Here is a 26,642-nt window from a genome sequence, read left to right on the forward strand (position 1 = left end):
ACCTCGGCTACGCCTCGCATCAACAAAATTCACACGAAAACCATACTTTTCATCTTTTTATCCCAAATCATGTAAAATACTAATGCTTTTCTGATCTTTCAAACATGAGAAGGAAATTCGTGTGAAATGGAAGAAATGTAAAACCCTAATGAAATACATATTAGAATGAATGGAACGAATTACATGAAGAAAACCAACAAAACCGTTAAAAACGTGTGTTGATTTTTGAGTTTAAATTGGACAAAAGAGCAAAATTCTAATCATAAGATGTTGTGCAACAAAATGACGATCGGCTGTACCTCCACCGTTTTTGATATCCGCTTGGTACATGACGTATACAAGATTCTTTTCATAACATTTTCATTGTTCATTTGTCAACAGATTGTGAAGTGACATTTCAGTGTATTTTTAAGCTTTTCGTGATATCGCAAAAACTGCAGGTTATTTCATTACCTTTGGGAACACGGGTTCTCCAATTCAAATAAGTGATAGATCGTTGGATTCGTCTTTCAATTCTAGAGAAGTCGCATCTTTAATTTTTTCGATTAATTTTGTTTGTTTTCGGTGCAAAGCGTTTAAAAGTGAAGGCTTGTCAGAGGGTCCCGCGAACAGTTTTTCGGCAATTACTCAAGAAATAATTATTTAAAATCATTGTTATGCTGTACTAATGTCGGTCATGGAAAGACGTACTACAGGTGGAGTGTATGCACTGGCTGGTGCAAGTACATCCACAAGAGTTATGACCAAAACATTTTTTTGGACCTAATAACGTTTTACCGTTTTATTTCTTTTTATTGACAAGCGAAAAAAAAGACTGCTCACCAAATATATAGTGTTCAGAGAGTCCACCTTCTCTGCAAAATTGATGTTCCAAGGGACTGACTGTGTAGTGTTGTAGCTTGCCTCACCCACTATTGTTCAACATATATAAGATCCCAGTACTTCTGTGTTGCAAGCCTACAAAACCTGCAAGTCTTCGGAAAAAGGTTGCTGTAAACTTGAGAATTTTAACTTTCTTTCTAGGGGCTCTACTACTGGAACAGCGTCTGGAAGAGCAGTCATTTTTATCTACTTTTTTCCTTTTTCCGAAGACTTGCAGTTTCTGTAGGCTTGCCACACAGAAGACCTGGGATCTTATATATGTGAAACGGTAGTGGGTGAGGCAGGCTAGAATACTACACAGTCAGTCCCGTGAAATATCAATTTTGCAGAGAAGGCGAACACTATGTTTTTGGTCATAACTCTTGTGGATGTACTTGCACCAGCCAGTGCATACACTCCACCTGTAGTACGTCTTTCCATGACCGACATTAGTACAGCATAACAATGATTTTAAATAATTATTTCTTGAGTAATTGCCGAAAAACTGTTCGCGGGACCCTCTAACAAGCCTTCACTTTTGAACGCTTTGCACCGAAAACAAACAAAATTAATCGAAAAAATTAAAGATGCGACTTCACTAGAATTGAAAGACGAATCCAACGATCTATCACTCATTTGAATTGGAGAACCCGTGTTCCTAAAGTTAATGAAATAACCTGCAGTTTTTGCGATATCACGAAAAGCTTAAAAATACACTGAAATGTCACTTCACAATCTGTTGACAAATGAACGATGAAAATGTTATGAAAAGAATCTTGCATAATGTCATGTACCAAGCGGATATCAAAAACGGTGGAGGTACAGCCGATCGTCATTTTGTTGCACAACATCTTATGATTAGAATTTTGCTCTTTTGTCCAATTTAAACTCAACAATCAACACACGTTTTTAACGGTTTTGTTGGTTTTCTTCATGTAATTCGTTCCATTCATTCTAATATGTATTTCATTAGGGTTTTACATTTCTCCCATTTCACACGAATTTCCTTCTCATGTTTGAAAGATCAGAAAAGCATTAGTATTTTACATGACTTGGGATAAAAAGATGAAAAGTATGGTTTTCGTGTGAATTTTGTTGATCCGAGGCGTAGCCGAGGTCAATAAACACGCGAAAACGAGACATTTCATCTTCCCGAGTGGATTTTACATGCTATGGGAGTCGAAAGTAGTGCGTGAAACATGAAAAGTACCGTTTTCGACGCATGTAGCATGTAAAATGCATATAGTACACAAAAAAAACCTTCTAAATTGCTTACTGCCTTTGCGATCAAGTCAGATGTGATCTAAACTGTTCTTTCAGAATTTTGATTGACGCTACCTAGTACTTCTTTAACTGCTTGGACACGCAAAGTATATGGTGCCACCACAAGCAGATAATGAGAACTAACCACTTGTATGTCAATGGTGCCAATCGACAAAATCAAAATTGAATTCGTTGGTTCAATTGAATGTGGGAAGTGTGTAGGATTTAAAAGTAATGAATCCCACAACCCTAGTCATAATATAATTGGGTAACTGTAGCCCGTTCATTATGTTGCATATCAAACTTACCAAAGTTATTCCCGACATGGGCACGTGTCTCACAACAATCCAGAATAGTAAATCTTCATTTCACCAAACATTATTATGAGGTGAGGTTGAACTCAAAAAATCTAATCCCTTTGTTTGGACTTAAACTTAGCAGAAAAAGGAACTTGCGCCACGTCTTCCGTTTTTGCTGTGTCGTTGTCGTAATTTATTTAAGATGTCATAAATGTATCTCACTACCTTACGTAAGTGGTACTTCTACTCAGAATTATCATTATTAATATTCATATTCATCTTAGATATACCTTACTTCCCAATTTAACACTCAACATAAATTCGGTCACGTAAGTATGTTCAATTTTCGTTATGACTTCCTCTTCAACGGTAAACACGTCACATCTATGTCTAAATCCATAAAATGTAATATTCAAAACATTGCAAATGTTAGGCTCAACATAAAATTAGATCCGCTATCAACGCCGTATATCCACTAAAATTCAAATTCGTCTCTCCAAAATGATGTTATATCAGCTAATTCCAATTCCACATTAGTTGTATCTACCTATGCATAATTCGAAGGATATAAGATAATACACAAAACGTTTCGAGAATCATCGAAAGGTACTGCCGCATTCGCTAATAATAACCATACACACGTTAGAAGATATATGTGGATTAGTGGAAATTAATTAAACGAATATCGTATAGAAATTGTCATGATGCGAATCCTTTTGTAGTGCGATTTAATTAGGCCTCTTCCGATGTGATATTAAACAGTTTACAACGTTAACATTTTAACAATATGCGGGCGTGTTTTCAATTATTTACAGTTCACTTTCAGACAGTGAAGCTGGTAAGTTGAGGAGAAAATGTTGAAAGGATTTTCATTTGATTATATATATTCGTTTATAAACGATGACAACTAGTGTTAAGTCTACCATTCATGTGTCATACGAAGAAATGACATTTTTGTGGTGTGGGTGTGTTCAGTTCAAGTGCTTAAAACTCCACTTTCATAATGTCGAAATTTAAATTAAACATTGTTGTTCAGAAGACCAACGTAGCCTATTGGACTATAATACTTCAAACACTGATTTACAAATACGTGCGTGCACATCTGAAGACTCGAACCAATAACGACCTGGATTTGAAATAAAAATGTCCACGGTAGCTCAATCGGTTAGAGCATCAGCCCGGCAAGTTGAAGGTTGTGAGTTCGTGCCTCACCCATGCACATCAAAATTTTTATTTCAAATTCAATTAGATTCTAGTAATTCAAAACAGTCTAAAATTTCGGAAAAAGTCGCGATTTACGTTTATCTCAAAAATTTGCACACTATGCTTGATTGCATTCTCCTATGCTTGCAATACATTCTGTATTACAAGCGGTGTTCTCTGTGTTTAGAGTTCTGAAAAATATATCGATCTGATGTATACTAACTAACACAAACACATCTAATGGAGGTTGAAATACACATATAGAAGAAAGAACACACACATCATGTGTTGTACCAACGGTTCAAAATTGGATTTGAAATAAAAATGTCCACGGTAGCTCAATTGGTTAGAGCATCAGCCCGGCAAGTTGAAGGTTGTGAGTTCATGCCTCACCCGTGCACATCAAAATTTTTATTTCAAATTCAATTAGATTCTAGTAATTCAAAACAGTCTAAAATTTCGGAAAAAGTCGCGATTTACGTTTATCTCAACAATAACGACCTAGTTATGGAAAAGCCCATAAGACTTTTAATTTTACGATTACCGACCATTATTGTATGTGTCAACTATGTGTCCTGTCCAAACTCTTGTAATATAATTTTAATACGGTACATTCATCCCATGAGACGCCAACAAAATATACACACATTACAAACACTGTTCCATGCATATTTAATTAAATAAAGTCCAAAGAACATCCATGACATTCATTAAGGACATCATTTTATATTAATTACTGTCAACATCCCAGCGCAGAAAGATGTTTCTTCATAATTGTGGTTTTCATTTTCATTGCTTATGATGTGTATCACAGTATATATTTATCTATCTATATACTATGCAGTAAAGCTATGCTCGTATATTGATTTATATGTACATACAATGTAAAATTTTGTACACATTTTGCAGGGAGTTGCGGGAATCGTTAATAATTTTCACAGTGCTCGTCTATAACGATGGGTACAATCTTATATTCCCAAAAAATAATTTAGTACATACCCAAATGTGCCCAGATGATACCTAGATGTGACTTTCCAAGTTTTAGCGAGGAAAAATGTGTCAGTCACATATTTTCACATTTGTGATCAAAGTCAAAGTTAAAGTCAAAGATATTTATTATAATCAAAACAATTCAGTAAGCTTAACATAACAATGCGACTCAATTATCGAGTTTCAACCTTTCGGTTTTACAACGAACTAATTTCACTAAATCAACGTTCCGCTACATCATCAAACAAATCGAAGGAAAAGATCAACAAAAACCTTCACATGATCAATTGTAAAGAATAAATAAACAAGGACAAAAACACAAATAAACCCGATAAATCTGCAACACTTAGAGTCGGCAAAACTCGCCTTCACGCGAATCAAAAACCAAAAGTTGTAACCAACTACAGCACGGTCCTTCACAGCAAGTTTCGTCTTGAAGAAAAACATCCTTTTCAGCCAGGTAAACGATAAACTTGAAACTTCTCTGTCGAGATAGGCAAGGTCATCATTCGGTTACCAAATCCCTTATTAGATCGTATGTAGAATTGATGCATTGGTCAGCGAACTTGTGTGCTATTGATCGTGTGAAGTTGGGGATCGTAGGATATCTCGTTTCATTATGAAGTCGTTGAGTTGAGTACCACCAAGGACGTCCATTGATCATTTTCAGGCACTTATTTTGCAGTACCTGCAGTCTATTTGTGTGGGACTTAGCTGCTCGGTGCCAAATTGGAGCTCCATACGTGATGATCGGCCTGATTACAGAATGTTTTTGTTGGCGATCGACAGCCGGGATTTATGAGCCAACAGAGGGAATAAGCTTTTAAAACATCTGATCCCCTTTTCAACCGACTTGTTGGTGTGTGACTTGAACGTGAGTTTAGAGTCTAGTTCGAGGTCTAGTTCGAATCCAAGATATGTAGCAGTCTTCCCAAAATCAATTTCATTGGACAGCTTAGTCATAGGTTTCCGTTTCGGCGAATTGTTGCATGGAAAGATGATAGCTTGGGACTTCTGAGAATTCAACTGTATTTTCCATTTCCGTAAGAATTTGTTGCAGGCCACGCGTGGCCACATATCCCTTTTGAAGTTTCCGTACAACAGTCTTCGTTTGTTTTCCTTCAGTTCAGCTAGGATTCCTGTGTCGTCTGCATAATAAGACATTTCGACATATTTAGGCTCTTAAAAATCCGATATAAAAATGCTGTACAACAGAGGAGAAAGCACACTACCCTGTGGGTGACCAGCTGGTATTCCTCTATAGTCAGAAAAAGCGTTTCCAATGGCGACCGTGAACTGACGATCGGTGACGAACGACTTTAGAATTTTCAGCAGATACTGGGGAACACCAAACGAGTTCAATTTGTAGACAAGGCCGTTGTGCCAAACCGAATCGAATGCTTTTTCTATATCTAGAAGCGGTAGCCCAGTTGACTGTTTCACTTTTTGGCTTTAACGAAATTTACAACTCGTTGGATCTGGTGAGTCGTAGAGTGGCCTTAGCGATGATGTTATTGCTGTGAACAAAATCGTTTAACCTCGAATGTATGATTCGTTCAAACAATTTGCTCAGGCAGCTGAGAAGACTGATGGGCCTGTAGCTGGAAGGGAGCTTAAGATCCTTACCCTGTTTCGGAATGGGGATAAACTTCGCCAACTTAAAAACATCCGGAAAATAACCAATCTTGATGCATCCATTGAATATCTTCGTTAGAAGCATGACAGCCCTGAATGGAAGCTTTTTCAGCAAAATATTTTGAACGCCGTCCAAACCAGGAGCTTTAAACGCCTTTAACTTCCTGATGATATCCTTCAGCTCAGGCGGAGTTGCATAAGTAGAACAGTCTTCGTTAGACAACTCTTCTATGAGCAAACGTTTGACGAAACGATTTGCTAGATGTGATCGGCACATTTTTCCATACCATAACTTTCACATCTAGGTCACATCTAGGTCACATCTGGGCACATTTGGGTATGTACTTTCCAACTTTTCATTATTTTGGACTTGTCGTCTTTACAAAAGCAGACATAACATTTTCATACTATCCAGTTTATTCATATTGTTAATTTACTTAACAAAACAATCTTCCCAAGATCAAGTTTAATTTTTTCAAATATGGGATTGTACCCATCGTTAATGACGAGTACTGTGAAAATTATTAACGATTCCCGCAACTCACTGGAGATAAAAAAACATGTTCGTTGGTCGTTTAGTGAGTATATATCATCTTTGTGTTCTTTTGATGGATACACTTCTTTCCGAAATATTATTATACAAGATAATTTGTCTAAAAATTCATAAAATGATTTTTTTTCCTCGTCTTCTTAAATAAATGTTCATTCAATTAGTGTTGAACTTTCGTAAGCTATTTTTAATATTACAAAAAATTTGTACATTCCGAAAGTTTGTGAATAAACGAAGCAAATATGTGATGTTCTAATTTTTGTTTTTTTCGGGAGAGACATCGTGATTATTATACTTAATACAGCAACAAATTTGTCAAAGGAATAATTGGCAATCCCTGGCATATTTTCCAATATTTTCCGATTTTTTTCCATAGTCTAATTTGCGTCACAGAAGCTTAGTCCGCCTAATCATTTTTAATGAAACGATTCCTAATTAGTTGTAAAAGCACTAATTAAATATTCACAATGTACTTTCGTCCATAAATATGTCACTATACAAACCGTAAATATACAATAATGCGCATTTTGTTTCCATTTCCGTCCCATTTTCAAATTGATTTTGATAACTAATAATGGGACTGAGCCATCGAATTATATGCAGTATTAATTAGTTTTATTATTTAATTGTCAAAATAGCCACAACCTGATGTTTCCATTTTGTTTTAAAAAATTTATGAAGCAAACATCGTAACTAATTACATGATGTGTTACTAGCAATAATTACTTGTATCGGTTACGCGCGTTATTATTCATTGATATCGATAACATTTGTGCAAAATATTTTGCTAAATTTACTATCGGATACTGAACGAGTACACTAATACAACATCGACCATTAATGCTTTAATTTTAATATCAAAGCAGATTGTGGTTATAGACGACGAGATTAATTCTTTAGTAGGGTGACAGCACTAGCCTCCGGACATGAACAAGTAGTCGGACACCTTTTTTTCTTTCATTGATAAACTATTCTATGAATGAAAGGACCATAAGTGTCCCCCTAATGTTACATGTCCGGAGACTGAAACAGCCACCCTACAACGCAATAGCGCAGTTGAGTATTGTCATCATGGAAAATTGTGCTTCAGTTTAATTTTATAGGAAGGAAAAGTCTAAAAAATGCTTTGAAGTCAACATTTTTGTTGGGTTAAACCTGATAAGTTACGCAACAATAGTGCGTATCTACAGTAGACACGTAACTGTGGTGATAAATGGAAACTCTGAAAATCGTACCTTCCTTTTAGCCAGATTTAGTCTCGCGCAGATATATAACGCTTATAGTTATCATTTTACAGTGGAAGTTGAAATCGTTAATAACCCTTTCAGGCGTGTCTTCAATTTTCAAAATTTTTGGTAAACCTTTCAAATTATTATTAGATGTAGAGATAGCCAAAGGAATGGGTATAACATATTAAAAGGTAGCATCGCACGATAATGCAGTTAATTTTAGCATTTTGACAGAACAAATAAAACTTTCAAATGACGTTATCCAATTTGCCTTAACTTCGATGAAAAATTTGAGACTTTACTTACAGTCTTTGGTGTTGCAGAAGTAATGGATATTCCAAACTTTTCTCTACCAATTATTATTGTTGTTAGTGTACTAACCGCACTTAACCGTCTACAGGGAGACAATCAATTGGTTTTATTATAGCCAGTATCAGTATGGAATCTATTATTTCTGTGATCGAAGTTTTTGCGATCGATTGACAAAAAATCTTGTACTTCATTCGTTGTAACAACTACAATATAGGGCTACATTTGTAGAGCTCATCGTTTATTTTTTGGTACTGTTGTCGATAACAGATGAAATTATTCGACCTCCTTGATTTGGTTTATTTCATTTGCGTAATTTCGAAATTGGGTCTTTTGTGGTGGTCAATTTTGAAAGAAAAAAAAGCCAACAGTTCCATGTCTGGATCTGCTAATATATTTTTCGATTATTATAAGTAGATTTTCAAGTGAATATGCTTCAACGACATCTCTACTGTCATAACATATAGATTCCATTCGGTAACATAGAGACATGCAGGAAGATCAATTTCTTTTCGTTTTCGTTCCACAACATTCTGGATATAGTTTTGAGTTGTCTTTTCCGATCCATTCATACTGTCCAGTCACTATTGGAAAACATGATTGGATTTATCACAAGTCAATCGCCTAATGAAATGCACACTTACTGTCAAATGGACACGGTGTGATGACGATACTAAAGTCGTCAGTGCAACGTAAGATGTTACACTTTCCTGGTTGATTTAAACTGTCGTTGGGAAACAATTTTACGTCCTCCCAAGCGCAATGCGGCGCACAAACTCCGTTTATACAACCTTCGGCTCTTGTATTAGGTATTATGGGCTGGGAAAAGCCGAGACTTAGTGCCATGAAAGACATCAATAAAAGACACACACAAATTATTTTCATCATCGCGACTAGCCTTTTAAGTTTCTGTAATCGTACTGAATGTGGGAAATTTTCACATTGTTCTTTATAGACGAGAATCAATAGAATTTTTAGTGGTACTGGCGGCGTAACAAGTATAATATTATCTTGTTGACCTTGTAATGATTCGTACACCGAATTAAAAATTGCGTCATCTCAATAAATATTTTAAACAAATTTATTTAGGTATTTGGGTAATTAGCGGGTACGCCCTAAGCGGCCGAAATAGTCAGAGTGCTGTCAGGACAATGACATGGTTGCTTCCTTGTCGATACTCAGACAATCCAAAAATTGTCAGATGAAAGCAACATATGACCAGTATTATTATCGGGTCTATCGGCTCTATCTATCAAAGTATTTTTAATCGGTTGATTTCAAATCTTGTACTTCAATTTTTTTAACATGCATTTTACTTTATTACTCACCATATTACCCAGAGCTTGTCAATTATTTTTGTCGTCATTATTAATAACAGATGAACAGCCGTATATGACTGGTTAATGTACTCTAACAGTATAACAAAAAAAAATCATTTTTCTTAAAATTATTTATTCCTTTTCCACATCACTTTCCCCTACTTGAACATACTTGTATCGTGTCGCTAGAAAGCCAAAGAATATCATGTCCAAAAATATTAAAATTGTAAAAAATAAAAATTCATAAATTTGAGAGCTGAAGAACTTCATACCCGTTATGAACACAACAATTAGGTTACCGCCAGCTATTGTCACAAACACAAATGAAGTAATCACCGATTTCATTTCTTTTGGAGCTTCATTATACGCAAAATTAAGATTGGCTATGTACAGAAAATTTTCTGAAAATACCATGGCCAAATACTGCGGTATCAGCCATAGAATGCTGATATAATTACTCTCGATTTGAGTTTCAATAATTGCCGCGAAACCGACACCTATCGCCCCAAATAAAATGCCCAGCGTCATTTTCTGTAGCACGGTTTTGATTCCTATCTTCGCCAATAACGGATAAAAAACGTATTCACATATGGGAAAAAATATCAATGCCAGCACAGGATTGAAGATAAGCATTTGATCTGGTTTAATAACGAACCAACCAATGTCACCGTTTGTTCTAGTCGCTTGAAATACGAATCGGGAATTTTGTAACAAAAACCCAGACCAATAGATTGGTATAGGCAGGAACATTACTAGAACGCTTAACACCGACTTGGTATCATCGACCAGCTTCTTCCCATGTTTTTGCTCTGCATAATCCAACCAGTGTGATTTGGGAGTTTTGTTTCTTTGCTTGAATTTTTGGCTCACCGCCGTCTGAAATGTTTTTACGTTTGGTTTTTATCGATTTCGATTTCGATAATCAAATCGTTCTTACGAAAATGCAGGCGAAAACTTTGACCAACATATTGCCACTGGGCGGTGTTCGAACGTACAACCGTGTACCGGATATAAAAATGATGAATGACACAAATATGGCAATAGCTGGCACTCCGAATGCTAACGGATAACAATCCTCCATACCGAAGCATTTTACATCACCACGCAATGTTGGTGCCAAGAAATAAGCTAATAATGAGCCACATTTCATGAGAAAAAACTGAATCGAAAAGAAAAATTTCAATTCCTCTGCCTGTTCCGGTAACTTGTACTGCGTTCCGCCAAAAGCATTTAAATTAGGTCGGACACCTCCGGAACCAACGGCAACTACTATTAATCCAATGAACGTCAAGGCTCTAGAACGAAAACTCAATTGAATTGGAACTGTGGCCATTGGCCGAATCTGAAGTTCACATCGTGGGTAGGTTCAGTGTTTCGATTGCTCCAAGACTAACGATTGCTATCCCGCATGAATAGACTATCATCATCAAAGTGATGGTCTTGTACGCACCCCACCAACTATCACCAATAACAGCTCCAACGATAGTGAAAAAATATACCAAAAAATCATTGGCATGCATGATTGCAGTTGAAGTACTTTGGTCAAAATGTAGCTTTGTATTGATGTACAAGACCAAAATTGCTTGAAAAACGAAATGATTTGAGTGTTTGAATTAATTAGTTTAGATAGCAAATATTTTACCAACAATACTGTTCGCAGTGTATCTCTCGATGCCACAAATACCCAAGATAAAGGGGACGGCGCCGGGAAATTTTTTCAATTTTTTTCCTTTGATTTGGCTATTGGAGACTTCCATTGTGCACTGTTTGACCACAAAAAACAGACTAATAAATACAGTCTCATTAAACCATATAAATAAGGAATATTGTTTGCAGAGCAGCTGTTGATTTGGTAATCAGATTTGCTTATGGCTCGATTTTACAAAGGCACTCAAAACCTTATCAGACGTGAGAGACTCTTTGCTGAATCTTATCTGTGGATATACACAGGCATTGTGCCATCATAAATAATTGCGGCGTAAATTATCTCCTCTCGTGCTTCAAGAAACCTTTCTTTAGTTGAACATGCAAATTTCTGAAGAATATTTTTTCTGATCGATCCCAGCATCGATTTTACTATAGGTATCTCAAGACTTCAAGACGAATTTATTTTTAAATTGGTCAAATATTGAAAATATTTTCCAGTCACGTTTTTCGTGATGATGTGTTGTGTTGGTGCACGTTTGTGTACATGGTACGAGTGGCGATAATTTACCTTATTCAACACTTTTATCACAGAAAGAAGTGGGTAATTGCAATCATGTTATTAATGACGAAATTTTGTGAAAACAAGTAAACAATTGAATATTATAGCAACGACAAAAATAAAGACACTCGTAATGACTCGACGCAATTTTCAATCTCTATTGTTATGCATATGGAAACGTCCGGGTGAGATAAAAGGTCAAGGTGAAAATGTTTGTATAACACAGATTGAATGGGAGTAAGTAGTAAGTTGTCATTATCGGCAACAGTAGATTCGGCATTTTCTATTGATATTATTAACTGAAACAGTTAATTATGTTGACAACTAAAAATATTATGAATTTTAGGTACAGTAACTGTGTATATTACGTACGTTATCAGTGAACTCATTACGTAAAAGTGTATTGGCTTTTCGCTGATAATGCAAAAATGTATTTGTATTGCTTCGATAAAAGTAAATTTTAGAATCTCTGAAATTTTTGCTTTTTTTGCTTTCAATTTACTGATATAAAATCACTGAATCTTAAACTAAGTGTGCTTTTACCCGAGCGAATTCCCAAAAGATATGTTCACCTAGGTAATGTTTGTGTTATTAATTGGTGCGTAGATGAATTTCGATCATTAAATCTGTTCCTTTTACAGATTAAATACTGTTACGTGTTACGACATGGTAAATGGCGCTTTGGTTATATGAGATATGCATTTACACTCCCTAAGCACGCAAAGCACAGTACGTACGCGAATCCAAATTTTTATTTTGACGAGTGGGGACGTAACAGCCCCACCCACGGACGTAATGTACTATTACCGAAGTCAATAAACACATACAAATTTGATCTTTCCATTTTTCTCCCGAGTTAGGCGAAAAAAGTGCTTGAAAGTGCATGCAGCGCAATCACTACCATTAGTTAGTCGATAAACAGACCACAGCTGGATTCAACGTAAAAATTGTACAAACTTTAGAAAATTCTTAGAAATTCTATGAAATTATTAGAAAATATTTTCTAGAAAATAGGCCCTGACTCTGACCCAGAACTGAGGTTCTGCTACGAGACTACGAGAGGATCTGGTAATGAGATTGAATCGGTTGAGAATGTAATTACAGTTGCATTTGTCCAAGAACAATTGGTCAAATAGGTGCAAGCGAAGTTGCCCGCAGAATAGTTATACTTTAAAAATTATTATTTTGGGAAGCTCATACAAACGCAGACACATGAGGGACGGATTTGATGCTAGCAAAAATTATTTAAAAAAATCTTTTTGGAATCGTCTCCGTATAAGTCTAGACGAAAGAGTAAAAATCTCTTTTTATATTTTACTTTTATTCCAAAATTAAGGTCAAATTGCTTGAATTCATCGAAGTACCCAAACCATAAACATTTAAGTAACAATTCGGATGTGTGTTGTACGAAAACTCTAATGACATGTTCATAGTTACCTCTGTCTTCAAACAAATTGCCTGTTAAAGAAAAAGCAGGGTAGAGCTAATAATAATCTGGTAGACAGTCCCCTTTATCAATAACAATTTTTCGAAAAGGTATTGTGAGTCTGTGTGCTTCAATTGTTACAGTAATTAAAACGTATAAATTCATTTCCAGACGCTACACAATTGATGTGATTCCTTTTGTGTGATATATCGTAAAGGAAGACCTATCATCAAAAAAAAAACCTTTCAAGGTATATTATTTGAAGGAATCGTTTTTTGTCGTATGGGGTTGGGCTGGTCTTTTGTCGTTGCTGCGTTTACCTAAACAACGCACAATATTATATTTTTTTCTACATTGTATTCGTAATATTTGGCTATAAATAGAGCCAATATTTCATCGTGGTTATCTTGACATCATGTCCCATTCTCGTAATTTATCTGCCCAATTTCACATAATATATTTCCAACTTTGCATATCTATAAACATAAAAGGGAATATGGGTGATCGATTTATTCAACCACTAAGAGATTTATGAAACCAAATTCAAAATGTGTATTATACCAATTGCACACACACTGTGCATATATTGAGATTGCTTTTACCTATACTATACTATAGACAGGTTACGAAGTTACCGCTGTTGATAAAATACAGAGACGAATTGTGACAAATTATGATTTTGATCGATGGGTCCAGCAAAAATGGGATTTCGGAAGACCAGATAAAGCTGAAAATTATTTCGATTTGAGTCCGAATAATATTCGTTTGTGATGAAATAATAATGGGAGTATAAGGTAACATGTTAGACAATTTAATGAGAGCCTGGTAAAGATCAGATTTTCACTAACTCGAGTGATTTTGTTAATTATTTAAAACAGTATGGAGTTGACGCTCCGATAAGAAGTTTCCAGATTTATTTAATCAATCATTTTAAGACAAATCCGAATCCTAAACAAATACCTCCATAAAACATACTTTGAATTCTACGTGCCCCAAACAGGCAGTACGAAAACAGATTTTCTATTTGATATGCAAATTTGAGAATATTTTACCCGCATTACATCCCTGTTTGATCATAAAATGCATGAAGTAACAGTTGTATAATGCTGCGTCCGTGCTACCATTAGAGTGAATTTTATACGTTCCTGCACGAATTTTAAATTAGAATTTTTTGTCCCCAATTTAGTGGAGCTCAGATTTTTATTGGTTGTTCGAATTGATTACTGCTAGAAGTTTTACATTCAAAAGTTTTGATTGCATTACAAATTTTGCTCGGCATTATATAAACGCTCTCATACTTAATGTGGTGTGCATATACCTCCTTGCAATGATTAGCATCTGATGCATAATCTCTCACAGTTCCATTGAATGCTGACGTTTTCAGACGCACTTTCTGCCAATTATACCCATCGCGCTGACAAAATCAAATCAATTATTGTGCAAAATGTTACACTGTACGAAAACTTAAATTCATTTAGCTGAAAATGAAAATTCAACTCATCACTTTTATAGTTTGGAGATTTATATACATAAATACTACTCAAACAGCACACTGTTTGGTATAAAATGAGAAGTTTAGTGCCAAATGCGATGTGAGAATATAAGTTTTAAAACTTGATAAAACTCAACAAACCGAGAAAATCATAACAGCATACTCGTGCACACAGCACATTATATACGATTTCAATTCAATTGTTTGAAGTTCGGAATATAAGTGGATATGAGGTTGCTTTTAACAATTTCCCTTAGTTATTTCTACGAAAAGTGTATGCAGCTTTTCATTTTTCATCGTAACTATGAACAATTTTCAAAAATGTTTCAGAAAATACATAAATGTATGAAACAGCAATGTATGCGAGAGGCATCATTAAAGGGTTTAGATTTCAACTGGAGCAGTAGGTTGTTCCTTACTATCTAACCGCGTTGAATTAAGAGTCAATTCGCCAAAACTTCGAACAACTTAAAAACAAGCCATCAGCGATTTTCGGCGGGTACACAGTAATCGATTCAGGTGATCCTCTTGAGTCATTTGTACTTATCCTTCCGGTAAGTGGCTAAAGTACAAAATATGATTCTAATATGCTAGTAAACACTTGATACAGTGCCGCACTGGCCATACTAGGAAGTCTGGAGATACCCGAGGAACATATGACACAATTGAATCAGTTGGTTTTGTTTCAAATTTTATAGGCCCTAAACGAAATTTCCCGAAGGGTAAGGTGCCAGTAACTGCAGCCATGATTTAAAATTGTCACATACGTCAGAAAAATTGAAATAGACGCGAAGAAAAGTGGAATTATAGAGAATTTTTGTGTTAGTATACTTCAATCAAAATTGAAGCTCAACGAAAGTCGTGCCGCGGTAGGTTCATGGTGTCATGGATAGTAGATATCACTACCTACCCAACGACACCCATATCTTCGAAGTCTATCGTTGTAACTTTTTGAAAACACTCTGCAAAAGTTGGAATTTTTTTCCCCTAAAATAGCTACTGCACCACATACACGAAAAATTTCGAAATGTTTTAAAGGCCAGCTTATGCGGCGTCAACACCTCTACCAATGACCATAATTTCAGATACGTATTCTTGGTGATATGCAACAAAAACTATTTTCGTCACCCTCGCGCAGTACATTTTTTCATGATTTCTGGCGTGAAAACATAATTATTTCGAGGATTTTTTTTTGTTGCAAATGACTCAGGAGGATCACCTGAATCGATTACTGTGTACCCGCCGAAAATCGCTGATGGCTTGTTTTCATGTTTCATACAACTTGGTTGAAGTTTTGGCGAATTGACTCTTAAACCTTCTCACTCTTGTGTTTGTTGTGCAGAGTATAGTAACATGAGAATCATATTCTAAACTGTTAAAATTATGAATCTCTGTGAGATGTTTGAAATGTATGTACAAGAAGTGAGTAGAAAAGTTTTCATTTTCGACAGCGTATACTTTTTATATATATATATATATATATATATATATATATATATATATATATATGTATATTTTAATTTCCAGAATTATTCTGGGTTTTACAATCGCTTCCCACCGTGGAATCCACGAATTACAAGATAATATAAAACGGAACATGGAAATTAATGTAATTCAATATTGTTACAATCTGAGATACAAGTTGTCGTTCTCAAACGTATAGGCCGTTAAGCTACCTGTTTAGTGGAAGCGAATGAAATTTTTTTTGTGCACCCATTACATCCCAAATTTCTTTCCACGAAAATCTAATTATATCTGACACCGATCTTTATTTCAATTGAAGTTATCGCCCAAACTTATGATCTTACTGAGAAATCTTACGCTCAAATATTTGTCAATATAGAAAAATTTGCGAGATCAAATTTATACAATGGCAACGTTAAAAAGTGGATTTGAAAGTAGATAAGTGGATTCGTAGAATGCTTTCTGCAATTTTAAAATAGAATTAAAAAGGCGAGCGATAGAGGCGGATAGAGGTGTTGTTCATAAAGTCCGAATCCATTATTTTCCTTTCGGTACGGAACTTTCCAGCAAAATGAGGAATTTCCAAATTTTTTAATGGAAATCGAATAGAACAGTGGACACGACATATCTTTTCGTTAATCATTATGATTTCAATCATAATGCACTATAAACCTTGTGGTATGTCCCCTTCCCCTTCATATCTTTTGTGAGGAAAATTTGTATTGTGTTCATTGCCACAATTTTGCCCAAATTGAAGTGGCAAAAACTGTTGATGCATAAGTTAGATATTATTACCCCACCAATCTTATCAACACAACAATTACTCCAATAGCTTAAAGTAATTTAATTTTTCTTCGTTTCAAATATTTAACTTTCTGGATTCTTAGAACTTGATCTCTAACCAATTAAAATGAGATGATGTCTCTGGTATAAAATGCGAAAATCGCGCAGCAGATCTTCACAAAATTTTGTAAAATAAACCAGTTGATTAACGATTTGTTAAAATGAAATTTTTAATTTTTATTTTCCTTTACTGGAACCTCGAAATACACAACGTTAACGCATACAATTTCACTTGTTCGTCTGAACTACCAAAATCAAGTAAGGCGTTCAAAGTAATCCGTTCCCTTTACCCAGAAACTATACTCAATATTTACCTGCATTTTACAGCGCAAAGAAATTTTGGTACATGGGGCAAGTGGCCGAATGCAATCGTCAAATATGAATTTCATTCGAGTTTAACATCTGCTGATATTGCCGAAGTGAATAAAGCCTTTAATGTGTATCATACAAAAACCTGTGTTCGTTTCCAAAAGCGTGCGAGTGGCGAAGCTGCTTACGTAAGCATTGAGAACGAGCCGTCAGTGTGTGGTCTGGCTCATGTCTGCAGAGGTGGAGGCTATCAATTCGCTCAATTTGGTGGAAGTTGCAGAAATGCAGGTGTAATGGTTCACGAATTGGGACACTCTTTGTGCTTTGGTCATGAACAATCTAGAGAAGACAGGGACAACTATTTGAATTATCCCTGTGGTGATGCTGGCGGAAAAGACATGGGCTTTGACATAAATTTGTTTTACGATTACAAGAGTGCAATGCATTACGGATGTAATGATTGCATGCGACCTAAAATGGCTGATGTTTCCACATCGATGTGCGGCGGTGATTTCAGCGTATTGGATGCTGAAAAAGTGAACGCATTTTACGATTGCCCAGGTATTCATTCATCATATAGTTGCTAACTCAGTTTTTAAATTATATCGTTTCTATTGTTCGAAGGATGCCTCGGCTACCGTTTTCGATCCGTGTTGAAGATAACAGCTGCAGAAAAAGCAGATTTATTAGTTGCTAGAGATACTGGTGAATTTCTCTACGTGTGCAGAGCTTATCAAAATGGTGACATTATACCTGGTACGGGTAATATTAATAGCGGCAAGTGCTACGTTTCCATACACGCACTAGAGCATGTTCACACCAACGGAGAATTTCTGACGAAAGGCAAATCTGGAACACGGCTTGTTTGGTCACAAAAACCGTCGAATAACGTAATCCCGAGTAATGCAGTCGCTGGTGGTAGAAGTCGAATGGGCGAAACACTGTATATTGCCCGTGCGAATGTTGTTTCTGGCGGAAGATCATCTGTGGTCGTTGGAAAAGTTCACGCTGGTAGACCTGATGTCGCTTTCTTGCCATTTGATGGTAAGGAACATGAAATTTATTCATTTGAGTTTCTGGTATGCAATTGAAATTGGTTTGGCAATGATAGTTGTACAATATTCTTTTGATGTCAATAAAACCGAAGAATCATAGTGAAATAGTAACTTACGAATTAGTATCTACTAATTTTCCTCAACAAAAATTGATCTTCCTCAAAATTTACGTAAAATGCCTCATCGATAAAATCAGGTTGTGATCATTGGAGAAACCTCCGCAATTTTCTATTTGTTGCGTTATTGTAAAATGCGAATCATGTTGTAAACTTTGGAAATATCGAGCCATTGCCAGATGTTTACAATGTATGCACAAGAATTCAGTTGAAAAGTTTTCCTTTTCGACAGTCTAACTAAAAAAGTACAAGATTTAGTGGCTAACTCTAGGCGATACAGAAGAAGTAGCAGATTTGAGGATTGTGGGCAGCGCTATAAGGATACGTTTTTTAAGATGCTCCCTGCTAAAATAATAATCATTGCTGCCTGTCGAACGAACTTAAATCACCTACAATTTTATGATAGTCTGGTGCGAGTTGTCCTTTCGCTCATATTGAATGTAAAAAGCGATTTTATGGTTGATTATTGTAGGTGGGTCGGCCACGAACTCGAATCGCAATGTTGCCAAGCTGGGATCGACCTGGTTTGGGCCAGGGAGCCGCCGTCAGCTAAAACTTCCTTCGGCTCTATAAAATTGAATTTTGATCCGAATTGAGTGGGAAAAAAATCTTGTGTTCCTTGAACCTTTCTGCATAAAAGAAAAATTTAAAAATATAAAAAAATGCAGGTAGCGCTGTAATTCAAGATGGCGCCCATCAATACAAAAAATGTGCAAATCTGGAAAATCCGGTAAATGCTTTTTTTTTAAATAATTATTGTTTTTTAGGAAGTAATAGAGCGGATGATTTTTATTTATTGTAATATTTGTTGATTGAAAAGATCGTTTTTTTACTGACTGCGCCGTATGCGAGCAGTCTTTTTTTCACTTTGAATAAATAAATATTAACATTATTGTTTTTTATTTTTGACATAAAATAGACACCATTCAGAATAATTTCGCCCACGTAACCATGTCAAAAATATTTCATTTTATTTTTTTAAATAAATTTTCAAAAATCAAAATTTCATAGAGCGAAAAGAAGTGTTAGGCAACGTCGGCCCCCTAGACCAAACCAGGCCGATCCCAGCTTGGCAACATCGCGATTTGAGTTACTGGTCGATCCATCTACGATAATCAACCATAAAATCGCTTTTTACATTCAATATGAGCGAAACGGCTTTTTTGGACAACTCGCACTTGACTAATGACACAAGGGACACATTAAGTTTCCGCTTGACCGTAAGTGCTGTAACTGCAAATAGACATGAGAAAGATTACATCTATAATCAAATAACCAGTCACATACGACTATTCATTTGTTATCGATATTGACGACAAAAATAATAGAGTAGGCCGGCTTTTTGGCCAATAACGATATTATCCAACACTAACAATACTTAATATTCAACAATAATGCCCAATGTACTATGACCGACTACCGACAGGGCATTATTGTTAGTGTTGGATATTATCTGACTTTATATATGGTGAAATGCATGTTAAAAAAATTGAAGTAGAAGATTTGAAATCAACAGAATAAAAATACTTCGAACGATATACCAGATAATAATACTGGTCATACACTCGCGGAATTTTGAAAACTGACACATTTTCTGTTTCGTGGTTTACTGGTTTTTTGCGAATTTTGCATGTATTTTTATATGGAGAAATCAGAAACTCAAGTAATGTACAGAAACATAAAATGTGTCGGTTTTCAAAATTCCGTGTGTGTACATGCTTTCCGTGTGTAACAGGTTAATTTCGAATAAGGTCTACATACATAACATAGGAGATATCTAAACCAGCGGATACTGAGAGAAATTTTAGTTGAAACTGCGATAACATTACTTTAAATAACACAAAAGGGTGTTCTACATGTGAACAAAGTTTGAAATGCAAAAATTAACCCACATAATTCACACACAAACTGAATTAATTTGAATGGAAATTTATTTTCCAACAAAGAACAAAGATATCCGCGATAACAACGAACCCATCATACCGAAAACTATTCACAATAGCACATTCCAAGTAAATTTTATTTCGATGATTTATTTGAATTGCGAGCACCACCACACCACACGCTTCATCATAATACAGCTTTTAAAGCGTAAGCGGAAATACATCGTATAATATGTGTATGGATATATGACATGAATGTTCTGACATACAAGTGACACACGCTCCAAAATATGATATCCGAATGTAACGAAAAAAAAGTGTTTTACATGAATGTTTTCTGCGTCTTTCCTTGTGCTTACCACTTTAGAGGGAAATCTGCGTTCCATATATTCAAATTCATGCAGATATGAGTTGAACCGGAGGAGTTAAAATAAGCTTTAGTTATTTGACGAATTCGGAGGAAAAAAATCTGTAAGGATTTTTGTAATTTAGTTAATGGGCCCTTCAAAAATGAGTGATGTAGAAGTTCTATCATGCCCTTCAATTGTTACATGAATTTTTATTCGGCGTTCACTCTTTATTTGAATAACACGATCTAACATGTAATCTTGTGAAACACAAATAATCCACCAAGACTTACGGAATCTGATGAAGGCAGTCTTCATCAAATAAGCACATTTTAATGAAACTGATGTTCGCATGTTCAGAAGTTGCTCCCAATAAAATGTTTCATTTCTATCAATTTATTGATGATTAAATGTGCCACTAAATATGCTCCCAAATTTGAATTCGAATCTTCACTAATTTCGTTTGTATCTCTTGGATCACTTATCGAGTTCTTATGATGTATTGTAACATTTACAATTACAACATTGCAACTACATAAGCGTAGTGCCGGCAAGGTACATATTAAAGGAATGATTTATAGTTCTGTTCGCTTCAATAAGTATTCCTTTGATTATTGAATACCCAATAGACTATTTACTGTTGACATATTAATACAAATGGACTATTCAAATGCGTAATTTTCTAATTGTTTGCTTTCAATAATTAAATTGCGCTTACGTTCTAAGCATCGGGCTAACATCAGCATTGAATGCAAATGGTGAACATTTTCACCTCTAACCAAAGTTATTAATTGACCGATGAACATGTCTTAAGCATAAGTTTAATTGAGAATTGACAACAACAAATTGAACAGATAAGCCCATCCGTGTTATTAGTAATTTGTCATTTAAATGAACCATTGCACATAAGGTATAGTCGGTTTACATCTCATGGAGCTTTCGAATTCTTCAGATTAATTAAAAATTATAAATGATTCTGTGAACGAAGCTGGTATGGTGTGTTCTTCCGTAGAATTACAGTGAAGTTGGTAAATTGGCTTACGTTAAAATTTGTTCGAGTATCAGGTCCAATTTTTTTTAAATCTCAATTTTGACTTATGAGAATAAAGCCACTTGAAAGCTACCAGAGGTAAGTTGAAGTTAACTTTCCCTAGGAATGGTCTGCATGAATTTTTACAACGGTGTTGTGTAGTAGAACGAATCGGTTTTCGATAGTCGGCAATCACAATTCAATAAATTGGATCCGTTACGTCCCAATTTTCCAAAATCATCACCTACCTGAACCGATAAGGTAAATAATCTCGTAAATTTATCATAGTTTCAAATTTTGTATTAACAACAACTAGCCGGAAAATTTTCCCAAACCATAATTAATATTGTGCTCCCTGGTGGCATCGTCTCGCACCGTCTTACCTTGGAAACCCATAATCAAAGCCAGTATGACAAAAATAAATATAATTAATGTCGGTCCATACAATTAATTTGAAACAATGAATTATGTTTATCTTATTATCACATTGTCGGGTGCCATATTGTGTATCTCTCCGGCAATGCTTTTCTTGTAAGCAGCACAGAGGTCTTCATCTTGAACTTCATAACTTAAACGATGGTAATTTATTAAGCGCTAACGTCGTCTTAAACAAAATGTCAATTTACTCAGCATGTCTGTCGGTGTACTTTTTTCTTCTCGCAAGAAACGACAAACTATTCGCAGAGACTGCGAGAATTTTGTTTATTTTGCACAAGATTTAAATGTTATTTTTCGTTCGTTTTTGCTATTGGTAAACGAATCGTTTCTGTTGAGAATTTATGATATTTTTATGCAGAAAGTAATTGTAAGAAATGTAAAAGCTGGGAAAAAGAAGTGTACGGCAGACTCTAAATTTTGTTTGCAGAAAGAAAAAAGAAAAAGAAAATTTACGATATTGGCCGATTCTAAATGGTGATATGTTAATGAACATGTACCGTACATTGTTGTAAAGGTGCTAAACAGAAGATTTACTAACTCATTTTCTGTTAACATCATCTACATACTTCCCATTCTTCTTCCTTGTACCCAACAGAAACTTTTAATTTTATGAGACATTGTAGACACTGCAATATGTCTTGCTTGCCTCATTGCAGGTATATGTATGATAAGGGAATGTTTAGGGTAGTTTTACGAATTTATCAAAGATCGATGGACTTGCTGAATGAAGTCAAACCCAGTTCATGGTAGACTTTATGAAGTCAACATTTGAAGGAATGGAAAACCACTCTAAACTCTTAGCGCTATATACGATTCAAGCGCTTTACGGTCCTCTCTAAAACGACCAGTCGTCGTGGACGACGGATTTTCTAAATGCTGTCTCAGAAGTGGTTGTGAACGAATTTGAATATATTTTCGAATGTTTTTCTGAACCGAAAATTTTTGCATTGTCTGTTATTGGTGCGTTTGTTTTCGAATCACATTTTTCCGCTCCTCATTACTCATATTGTAGAAGTTCGAATTCAATAAATTTTGCTTAGAACCATTTTCCAAAAACCGTTAAAATTGAATTGACCCTAATATTCAAACAATTCATTAATTTTTTATTGGCATTTAATACCAATAGCTGAATTATTAGATTTTCTACCGACCCCCATATACCATTTAAACATGATAAAGTACAGTGAAATGGAAGTGTGTTTAACTAAACGGCATAGCATTGCAATTCTGTTAGAAGTTGGAAACCACCACAACTTTACCACAAACCCAGCAAGCAATAACGTTTAAGGTAAAATATGCTCTTTTTCAATTAGCTTACATTACGGAATACTTCCGCTTTGCTATTTTCAAAGTGACTAACAGAGAGAATGGTGTGTAATTTAATTGGAATTCAACATAATAATGCACATTTTACATTAAAATGTAGCATAATAAAATATGGTAAGTTTCTCCGTTTATTTGTATGGGTTAGCAATGCTATGCGGTCTAGCTAACGTAGCGTGTTACGACAAATTATTTGAGGCATTAACTCATTTCTAAAATATTCCTTCATAATAACATACTGAGCAAATATTTTTCTTAAGTAAAAAATTATTATTGAAAATTCTCTTGTTGACTCTAGACATATATGTTATTTAACATCCAATTTTCAAAGTATTTGTGGACAACTGGTCTTCTACGAGAAGATGACGTTTATGTGTGGAAGATTAATTAAACGATTTTAGGATCCATTTTTTTAAACTCACCTTCGGGAAATTGCAGTTTTTTTTAAACATTTTGTAGAAGCAAATATTCCTTATACGAAATGTTAAGAAGAGAAAAAAGGACGACTTCCTGAAGAAACAGTGAGCTCAGTGCAATAAGTCTACTTTACAGTAGAGCAAGTGAACTTTCAGGCGTTCGATATATTTTCCTTACACCCCGCAAGTGTCAGAGCTTGAATCTGTCGATAAAATTTGTTCCTTGGGAAAAATAGCGAAAGTCAAAATCTTGGCATTTATTCAGCGTTATTTTGTTGATCACGGCAGAATAAAGTAAACCCCCGTTTTTTTACTCTGCTGTGTGTTGAACAAAGCAACAAAAAATGGTAAATTCCCAAAATTCTTGGCACACGGAAAACTCATATATGCACCCCAGACGAAGAAATCGGGAACAGCTTCATGATTCTAGCACATTAGTTGTGTGCTGCATATTGATCTGAGGATCATACAATGCCCGTCAGATGAATATTGTTGTTGGGTGATGGATGTAATTTTTATTTGTAATATAAAATGACGCCATTTTTTAGAATTCAACAAACAACCTTATTTTTCGATTTTCGCGTTAAAGCAAAACAAAACTTAAAGTAAAACTTTAGAAAAATTCAATTTTTTTAATTTAATTTTTTTTTTATTTGTTATTAGCTGTAGATTTGTATTTAAATTCATATTAAATTTGTTAGGAGATTTTTTTTTTAAGTTTTGCTTACGTTTTTTCTGGTCACCTACCCAAGTACTGACCGCGAACATCGATGCTTAACCTCAGTTTCTGACTACCAACGACTTTACCACTGCTGCTATACTGCTTGTATATAGTGACAGTCTTATTTCGAACCATTGTTACATTTGCTTTATGCAGCACACAGGAATATTTATACCTGCATGCTGAATATTGACTAAATGAACAAAGTCGTCTACATTTAGAATGGGATATGCAACAATATTTAATTGAATTTATTTTCTATGAAATGTAGCAATGTCATTGGATTATTTTAATTCTGAGACTGGTTCTGAATTAGAAGTTATTTCAATAAAGTAAGAAAATTGTTCTCTCATTAATCGTTCGTCAAGCGAGTCGCCACCGGTCAGCGGTGGGTTTTGATTTTTACAAGTTGGTACACGCGTGCATTGGTACGTTGGTAGCTTTAATCTATCGTTCTACAAAAAAACTGTTCTCATTTATTACGCGAATTAATTGCTGAATACCACCAATTATTTATGGTAACATTTCAAAAGCCTTTCACACCGAAAATTATTTTTTAAAAGTTCGTTCGTCAAAATTGCTATTGAAATACATAAATGTAACGTATCATTGCATATTAATTCGGTAAAGTTAGAAATAATTTTAAATGATTAAGAAATTCTTCTTACTTGTCAAAAACTTTGCAAAATTAGATCTTTACGCGTATGTTGTTGAGATCTTCCTTCTATTTCATTAAAACAAAAAATTTATTGTTGCATATCCCATTCTAAATACAGGCAACTTTATTCATTTAGTCAATATTCAGCATGCAGGTATAGTTCGATAGGACCATTTAGTCAATATTCGGCATGCAGGTATAGTTCAATAATACATCCCACACCTAATTTGAAGATATAATTCAGCACACAGCAAATATATACCTGGGAACCTCACAATATTCCTACGAGCCGAATAATATTGTTGTAGGAACTATATTTTGAAAATATTCATATTAAATGTTTATTGTAATACAGCAGCCGGGTACATTATTCAGTCTGCAGCAAATATGTGCAGCACACAACAAATGTCGAATTTGCCGAATTTTCCGTGCAATTTGACTCTATCGATTCCTCACCGGAATACAAATTTTTGGTCTACTCCATTGCAGTAAAACGATAAGGAGAAAAATTTTAAAAGAATTAGAAGCTTCTAATTCATTTCACCACAATTTTTCATGTCAATTTTCCGTCATCACATAAGAGTGGATAGTCAATCTCATTTAACCAAGCATAAACAAGCCTTCATGTTATAGAGAAAAGCGTACGAATCCCGCAAGCATGGGAAAAGAGTGCATAATTGCATGTAAATTATTGTTTTGACGTATTTGTTTCGCCATGTCAAAACAACAAATTACCAAGCAAATGGTTTAATATATCATTGTACATATCGCAGAGCGGTTTTGTAAGTGTGAAAATAACTTTATTTATGATTGAAACACATTAATTGAAACGGAATTATTCAGCCGTGTATTGCATAATGCATTATCATGCTCTGCAAAATTGGCTAATTAATGTTTAAAGTATCGATTACTTCTAATTGATGAGAGAAATGGAATTTGGTAACTTTTCTAATTAAAACGATTTCATCAGTCAGAATGATCTAATGGGAAATTTAATGGAGATGCGCGTATAGCTACGATATGGTATTTCGTAATATAACCGGAAAATTTCGAAAATGATTGCAAAATGAACCTTTTTTGGGTTGAAAAGTGCGTCATGGATTTTTAGCACCGTACTACGTACTATTAGGTTTAATGTGCTTTTTGTATTCACAATCAACTCGAGGAAGTATTATTTTTGTATTACATTGAATTCGACGTAGAGGTTAGATGAGGAATCCGCAAAATAGATCAGTCTATTCGTTACTATCACTATTT

The 26,642-nt window shown here is 35.0% G+C and overlaps 2 protein-coding genes and 2 long non-coding RNA genes across 4 annotated transcripts; 1 reads left to right on the plus strand and 3 right to left on the minus strand.

Moving 5' to 3' along the window:
• Positions 1 to 6,721: 6,721 nt before the first annotated feature.
• LOC119073692 lies at positions 6,722 to 7,645 on the minus strand. The gene is made up of 2 exons (XR_005087072.1): positions 7,305 to 7,645; positions 6,722 to 7,232 (listed from the first exon to the last, which is right to left on the minus strand). It is a non-coding gene; the product is annotated as an uncharacterized LOC119073692 (long non-coding RNA).
• A 1,065-nt stretch (positions 7,646 to 8,710) lies between these two features.
• LOC119073679 lies at positions 8,711 to 9,480 on the minus strand. The gene is made up of 2 exons (XR_005087060.1): positions 8,984 to 9,480; positions 8,711 to 8,923 (listed from the first exon to the last, which is right to left on the minus strand). It is a non-coding gene; the product is annotated as an uncharacterized LOC119073679 (long non-coding RNA).
• Positions 9,481 to 9,753: 273 nt separating this feature from the next.
• LOC119073526 (peptide transporter family 1-like) lies at positions 9,754 to 11,463 on the minus strand. The gene is made up of 4 exons (XM_037179063.1): positions 11,301 to 11,463; positions 11,012 to 11,240; positions 10,596 to 10,953; positions 9,754 to 10,534 (listed from the first exon to the last, which is right to left on the minus strand). Exons 1-4 carry the CDS (start codon positions 11,413 to 11,415, stop codon positions 9,791 to 9,793), a joined length of 1,446 nt encoding a protein of 481 aa, XP_037034958.1. The 5' UTR covers positions 11,416 to 11,463; the 3' UTR covers positions 9,754 to 9,790.
• Positions 11,464 to 17,210: 5,747 nt separating this feature from the next.
• Positions 17,211 to 18,564, plus strand: LOC119073566 (zinc metalloproteinase nas-26-like). Its single transcript, XM_037179122.1, has 3 exons — positions 17,211 to 17,347; positions 17,417 to 17,959; positions 18,023 to 18,564. The coding sequence occupies exons 1-3, from the start codon at positions 17,251 to 17,253 to the stop codon at positions 18,487 to 18,489; spliced, it is 1,107 nt and encodes a 368-aa protein (XP_037035017.1). The 5' UTR covers positions 17,211 to 17,250; the 3' UTR covers positions 18,490 to 18,564.
• Positions 18,565 to 26,642: the final 8,078 nt, after the last annotated feature.

This window comes from Bradysia coprophila, unplaced genomic scaffold, assembly GCF_014529535.1.
Source record: "Bradysia coprophila strain Holo2 unplaced genomic scaffold, BU_Bcop_v1 contig_138, whole genome shotgun sequence".
NCBI lineage: Eukaryota > Metazoa > Arthropoda > Insecta > Diptera > Sciaridae > Bradysia > Bradysia coprophila.

Bases quoted from the DNA above. Each gene is read 5' to 3' on its own strand.
- LOC119073526 (XM_037179063.1), bottom strand. From the start codon at position 11,415: ATGGAAGTCTCCAATAGCCAAATCAAAGGAAAAAAATTGAAAAAATTT. The intron at 11,241-11,300 runs GTAAAATATTTG...TCGTTTTTCAAG, and splicing joins CACTGCGAACAGTATTGTTG to CAATTTTGGTCTTGTACATC. The intron at 10,535-10,595 runs GTAAGAACGATT...AAAACATTTCAG, and splicing joins AAGTTTTCGCCTGCATTTTC to ACGGCGGTGAGCCAAAAATT.
- LOC119073566 (XM_037179122.1), top strand. From the start codon at position 17,251: ATGAAATTTTTAATTTTTATTTTCCTTTACTGGAACCTCGAAATACAC. The intron at 17,348-17,416 runs GTAAGGCGTTCA...TGCATTTTACAG, and splicing joins GTCTGAACTACCAAAATCAA to CGCAAAGAAATTTTGGTACA. The intron at 17,960-18,022 runs GTATTCATTCAT...TATTGTTCGAAG, and splicing joins CGCATTTTACGATTGCCCAG to GATGCCTCGGCTACCGTTTT.